The sequence below is a fragment of the Leucoraja erinacea genome, chromosome 2, assembly GCF_028641065.1.
Source record: "Leucoraja erinacea ecotype New England chromosome 2, Leri_hhj_1, whole genome shotgun sequence".
Lineage (NCBI taxonomy): Eukaryota > Metazoa > Chordata > Chondrichthyes > Rajiformes > Rajidae > Leucoraja > Leucoraja erinaceus.
This window is the reverse complement of record NC_073378.1, coordinates 94,591,686-94,598,156: the sequence shown is the minus strand read 5'-3', so window position 1 is coordinate 94,598,156 and position 6,471 is coordinate 94,591,686. Positions and strand designations below refer to the sequence as shown.

At 47.4% G+C, this 6,471-nt stretch overlaps 1 protein-coding gene across 3 annotated transcripts in view; it reads left to right on the top strand.

The window, feature by feature from the left end:
• The first annotated feature begins 5,653 nt into the window (after positions 1 to 5,653).
• Positions 5,654 to 6,471, top strand: part of itgb8 (integrin, beta 8) — a 113,749-nt gene continuing 112,931 nt past the window's right edge. For all 3 annotated transcript variants that reach the window (XM_055661461.1, XM_055661470.1, XM_055661478.1), the window contains exon 1: positions 5,654 to 6,212. In XM_055661461.1, the coding sequence (XP_055517436.1) occupies positions 6,089 to 6,212 (124 nt within the window). In that variant the 5' untranslated portion in view covers positions 5,654 to 6,088. The remainder of the gene's footprint in view (positions 6,213 to 6,471) is intronic.

The window sequence follows — 6,471 nt, the reverse complement described above, 5'->3', positions numbered from 1 at the left end:
GACATGGTCCTGCCCCTACCTTTTTTCTAACTTCTCCCTCTGACCACATTCAGTCTGAAGGGTTGCGAGATAAAACATCGCCTAGTTTAGAGATGGAACAGGCCTTTTGACCCACCAAGTGTGCTGACCTACAATCACCCATACACTAGTTCTATCCTACACGCGAGGGACAATTTACAGAGGCCAACTAACCTACAAACCTGCACGTCTTTGGAATGTGGGACACAAAAGCGGAACTCGCTATCAAAAACATGGAGGGGACGGGGACGGGGACCGCACTCACGGCCACGTGCGAGGCTTAGGAGGCTCAATCCAGCGCTAAATGCAGCTCAACTCTGCCTGTCTCACCAGGTTAACTACAGCCCTGTCTGGACGGACGGGACACCAGCGCTGCATCTCCATGCTGGCCATATTTCCTGCAAGTCCAGGAAGGCTGTAGGCTCACCTGGCGGGACAGGCAGAGTTGAGCTGGGTTTGGCGCTGTTTCTCTACGCTGGCCTGTCTGATTCCTGACCAAAGATCCTATAGCAGAGGATTTTTGTTGCCGACCTCTCTGGCCACCCGCGGGTGGGGGGGGGGGGGGGGGGGGGGGGGATTTTGTTTGACTTCCTTGGGAGGGGATGGGACAGCGCCGGCCTTTGGAGATCTGGCCAGGATCGACCCCACTCTTCTTCTTTTTCACCATAACTTTTAAAATCTACGGATGAGGCGTAGGTCTGTGTCACGTCAACCAGGTGGAAACCCGCACAGCCAGGGAGGTCATCCTCCAATCATCGCGCTGAACCTCATCTCTGCTGTTTTAAAGCCCGCCCCATGCGAATTGCCTGCTGACCGACGTCTCTCTCATCCAATCGGCGCCCTTTTTTTGCATATCTTTCATTCATTTTTTTCTATATCTCTCTACATCGTCTATATCTCGTTTCCCTTTCCCATGATTTTCAGTCTGAAGAAGGGTCTTATATTTTGGTCTGAAGAAGGGTCTCCCATTCCTTCTCTTCAGAGATGCTGCCTTTCCCGCTGAGTTATTCCAACATTTTGTATCTGTTTAAACCAGCATCTGCAGTTCTTTCCTACATGAGGTGTCATGGATGTAGATGGGAAGGGAGACAAGATGGATTCAAGGTTGGAGGAGATATGTTCAGTGGGCCAAGAGCAGGCCGAAACAATAGGCCCACCAGAGCATACCTGTTTGTGATTGTGATGAGTAGATAGAAACAAATATTGTGGGGTTGGGAGCACTATCAGGTTGGAGGCTTATGTATAGAGGGTCTCTTGATGTGATGAGATGTGTGATGGGAGACAATGGCCTGGTGTTTGCAGGTGGGGTCCCAGACCAAGGGAAAGTATGCAGATGTGTCCTGGAACTGTCATCAAACTATACACAATACAATTAAAATAGGTGGTTAATTCAATTTTGTATCTTCAAAAAGACCACTGTCATACCTGTGTCAAAGAAAAGTAAGGTAGTGTGCCTTAATATCTGCTGTCGAGTGGCTCTGACAGCCACCATCATGAAATGCTTTGACAGGCTGGTGATGATGCACATTAACTCCAGCCTTTCAGTCAGCCTTGATCCACTGCAGTTTGTTTACCATCAATACAGGTCCACAGCAGACATCATCACCCTAGCCCTAAACCCATCTCTGGAACACCTAGACAACATGGACTCCTATTTCTTGAATATAGCTCGACTTCCACCACCATAATCCCATTCAAACTCATTTCCAAACTCTTGGATCATAGGAATCAGCTGCCCCCTCTGCCATTGGATCCTCGACTTTCAAACACACAGACCTTAATCAGTGAGGATTGGTGACAACACATTCTGCACAATAGGTCTCAACACCGGTGCCCCACAAGGATATATTCTCAGTCCCCTACTGTACTCTCTTTAAACTCACGAGTGTATGGCCATATTCAACACTAATTCCATCTACAAGTTTGCCGATGATAAAACTATGGAGGGCTAGATTATGAACAATGATGAGATGAAATACAGGAAGGAAAATCTGGTGAGATGTTGTCAGGACAAGAACCTTACCTTCAAGATGAAGGAGCTAGTTATTGTCTTCCGGGAATCATGATGTACATGTCCCAATCAGCATCAATGGAGCAGTTGTGGAAATGGTTGAGAGCTCCACCGGGTGGCGCCCGTAATGGCCGCCTCACCAACAGGCTGTCCTGTCCGTTCTCAGTTTTTATTAATTTTAAGTATGTTTTAAATGTTTGTTTCAATGTTCCTTGGTATGTTTTATGTGTGGGGTGGGAGGGGGGGATTGAGGGAAACTTTTTTTCAGCCACTTACCTCGACGTGGACGTGATTTTTCACCATGTCGCATCTCCGTCCCCCCCCACGGCCTACAACGTGAAGTGGTGCGGCCTTTACTGGAGACCGACCCGGAGCTTCAAGCCGTGAGCACACCGCGGCATAGACTTTAAACTCGGCTGTGATTCTTTGCCGAAGGTCATCAGCAGAGCTCCGACCGCATGTCCTGTGGTCTTTAACACTGTGAAGCCGCGTTCTCCGGTAAGAAGAGTCCGACTCGGGAGCTCCATGCTGCGGAGTGTTCTGATCCATCCCGACACCGGAGTTTCGATCTTCCCGACAAGAGGGCTTGAACAGCAGACCTTCGGCAGCAGTAAGTGCGGAGGGCTCAAAGCCCCAACCATGGGTGAACAAAGGAGGAAGTTAACTGAACTTTATTGCTTTCCATCACAGTGAGGAATGTGGATTACACTGTGGTGGATGTTTATGTTAAATTTTTATGTGGCTATGTGTATTGTTGCTTTTCACTTAGTATGGCTGTATGATAACTCAAATTTCACTGTACCTTAGTTGGTTAAGTGATAATAAACATGAACTTGAACTTGAGTTTCAAGTTCTTTGGCGGTAATACGATCAATGATATGTGATTCACCAACTACATTAATGTGGTAGCCAGGAATGCACATTAACACCTCTACTTCCTGAGGAGAATGAGGAAACTTAGCATGTCTCTATTCATTCTTACAAACATATAGATGCACCATAAAAAGCATACTGTCAGGTTGCATCACAGTTTGGTTTGGGAAAAGCTCTGCCCAAGACTGCAAGACATCACAGAGAGTTGTAGATGTAGCCCAGTTCATCTCACAGACCAGACTTCCCACCATTCACTCCATGTACACTTCATGCTGCCTTGGAAAAGCAGCCAACATATCAACGTCTTAGCTCACCTCTGTCATTCCTTCAGGGCCTGTCCCACTTATTCGACTTTTCAGCAACTGTCTTCGACCTTCAAGCTCGAGGGCACTCGCCTGAAAAACCTTGAGCTGGATCGACCGTCAGCGATGAAACCGCGAGCTGGATTGACCATCAGCACACACACACACACATCGCAAAGGCGGGGGCCAGGGAAAGCGGGGGAGCGCCGCCTGAAATTCACACCCACGATGAACAGGAAGGTAAAAGATGGCTGGCACAGTGTACGATAAGTCCTTTAGAGAGGTGGGGGGGGGGGGGGGGGGGGGGGGGGGGGAAGAAGGGGGGAGAAGGAGTGGAGACACTTTTAAGAAGCCAGAACTTTTGATAAAGTTTAGCGGGCATTTAACATTACTGGTCGGTTTCCTTGGTTCTGAAAACTCTAATGAGCCAAATAAAATGTCCGGTCAGCAAAGGAGATTGCCTACGGCTGCCTCGAATACCTATAACTACATAGCGACCCCACTACCACTGCACTACGAGTTCAAAGAACCATGTTGACCAATTTTTACTCGCGGAAAATTTTTCATCATGCCGAAAAAATTTCCTCGACCAAACTGAGGCCGTTAGTATGCGGGAACTTCTCTCGAGCATGAAGGAGAGTTACAGTGACCTCCTAGGACCACGTGTCGACCATGCTGCGAGTTTGTGGTGAGGGCAAACTCTTCTAAACTCGCAAATTAGGTCGCCATAGTGGGACAGGCCCTTTCTTCTCCTTGATTCCATCCAGCAGAAGGAACAGAAGCTTGAAAGCACACACTACTAAAGTCAACTTTCCTCCCCTGTTACCATGCTTCTGAACGGTCCTCTCATAAGCAAGGGTACAATTTGATTCACCTCCACCCCCATTGAGAACACTGGACTTTATCTCAGGAACTGATGTGCTACAAAATACATCAGCCTTGATTGAATGGTGAAGTAGACTTGATAGACCAAACTGCCTAATTCTGCTCCTATAACATGAACTACCATGTTCTACAATGTTGATTGTATATTCTGCACTCCGTATCTTTGCTCGGTCTATTGCAGTTGAGTTTGAACCAGTCGTATCTATGCCTGGTATGTCTGATCTGTTTGAATAGCTTACAAAACCAAATTTTACACGGTACCTAAGTACACAAATTAATAATATATTTAAAACAAACCCTTTTTCTTTCCCCCAAAACATGCGACCAAGGATTCCTAAGAACGGTGCTAAAATGAATAATAACAACAACAACAAATGAACCCAGCTCATCTCTCTCCCTGCAGGGAAACCATAAATCCATCAAGACTTGGGTGCTCTTCGAAAGAACTGGCCATCGAGTCAAAATCATATATTTCTCTGTCCCTCTCTCCACAGCTGCAGCCCGACCTTTTGCCTGTTTCCAATTCAATTCAATTCAATTCAATTCAACTTTAATGTCATCGCACAAATACAAGTATCAGTACAACGAAATGCAGTTTTGCGTCAGTCCGTAGTAGATGTACATAAAGAAAAACAAAAAAAATAGAAAGAGGGAAGATACAGAATAATCAGGAAATACAGAATGATTAAACAAAGGGGACGGAGGGACCAGAGAAATCTATCGTCGGGACTCCGAGTTCAGCAGTGTGATTGTGTTGTTGTAGAAGCTTTTCCTCATCCTACTAGTACGTGACCTGAGGCTCCTGTACCGCCTCCCTGATGGGAGGAGGGCAAACAGTCCATGGTTGGGGTGTGAGGGGTCTTTGATGATCTTCCCGGCCCGTCTCAGACACCGTTTTCAGTGGAGGGCATCCATGGCAGGGAGCGGGGCACCGATGATGTGCTGCGCGGTTTTCACCACCCGTTGTAGTGCCTTCCTGTCCGCAGCAGTGCAGCTGCTGTACCATACCGTGAAGCAGGTGGTCAGGATTCTCTCTATGGTACAGCGGTAAAAGTTGGTCAGGATCTGGGGGGACAGGTGGGCTTTCTTGAGCCTCCTCAGGAAGTAAAGGCGCTGCTGTGCCTTTTTGATCAGCTTGGAGGTGTTGAGGGACCAGGACAAGTCCTCCGAGATATGTACTCCGAGGAATTTATAGCTGGAGACGCGCTCCACCTCAGTCCCGTTTATATGGATGGGGGTATGACTGCCTCCTCTGGTCTGCCTGAAGTCAACAATAATCTCCTTCGTCTTTTTGGAGTTGGAGTTGACGAAAAAAACTTTCGTTTTTTTATTTATAACGATCGAAGAGTTGTCAGTTAATAATCTCACTTATTCTGAAAATACTTTATCTGATTCGTCGTGACGTTTGGTTTAAACAATATCGGCTCTTACAATTACGGTGGGGCGGCACGATCAAAACGAAAATTACTCAGTGGGAATAATATCCTCTGCACCTTTAAAATTGCTTGTGGAGCAGTCTCCGCCCGCATTGCCGTGGCAACAGTGAATTTAGCTACAGAGAGCCTGCAAAGCTGTTCGGTGAAGCTCCCTCTGTCCATTCCACACACTGCGGAGCCGCTGAATCTGTTGTTCCAACTTGATGTTTTCAAACTTACTGAAAGATCTTTTTGAACAAAGAGACGTCGATTCTTTGTGTTCGGTCTGGGGTACTTGAAAGGAGGGTCTGCAGAGTGTTGTGCAGGCTGCGGGGGGAGTAGTTTAGTCTCCTTTGGACTTCCCTCGTCTTGCCATAGGCTTCTCGGTGAATGAGTGGGTGATACGAGAATCTTCCAGTCGTGCACAATAGAGCGAGTGTGTGTGAGAGAGAGGGGAGGAGATCTGCGCCTGTGAGCGAGTGAGTGCCTAGTGCTCTGGGGATGCTTGGCTCTGTGGCCACTGCGTTTCTCCTCGCTGCTCCGGCGCCCATCCCGTACGTCTTGTCCGAGCACTTACCCACGCCATGGAGCTGCGCGTATTCGTCAACGTAGCCGGATCCTTTCCAAAAGCTAGACGCTTTCCAGCCAAGGCAGTCTTGAGCGTCGTTCATATTTTGGCCATCGCGGTTACAGCAAGCAGGACAGGTGGTGAGTTCGCCAGTGATGTTGTGCATGTGACTTCCTTTCCCCCACGGATTTTTACTTGTGTTTAAACATTTGCGTTGCTAATTGCTGGGAAGTACGTTCTGTTAAACCATTTTTGTTCATCGAAACAGCGGAGTCAATAATGTTTCATCGTCTCTATGTGCCGCTGCTAATGTTGTGGTTGATAATCTCCTCTGGAGGGAAACAACTTGAACGAGCTCTAACGTTTATAATTGTCATTGTTTGCATCGTTTCAACATTG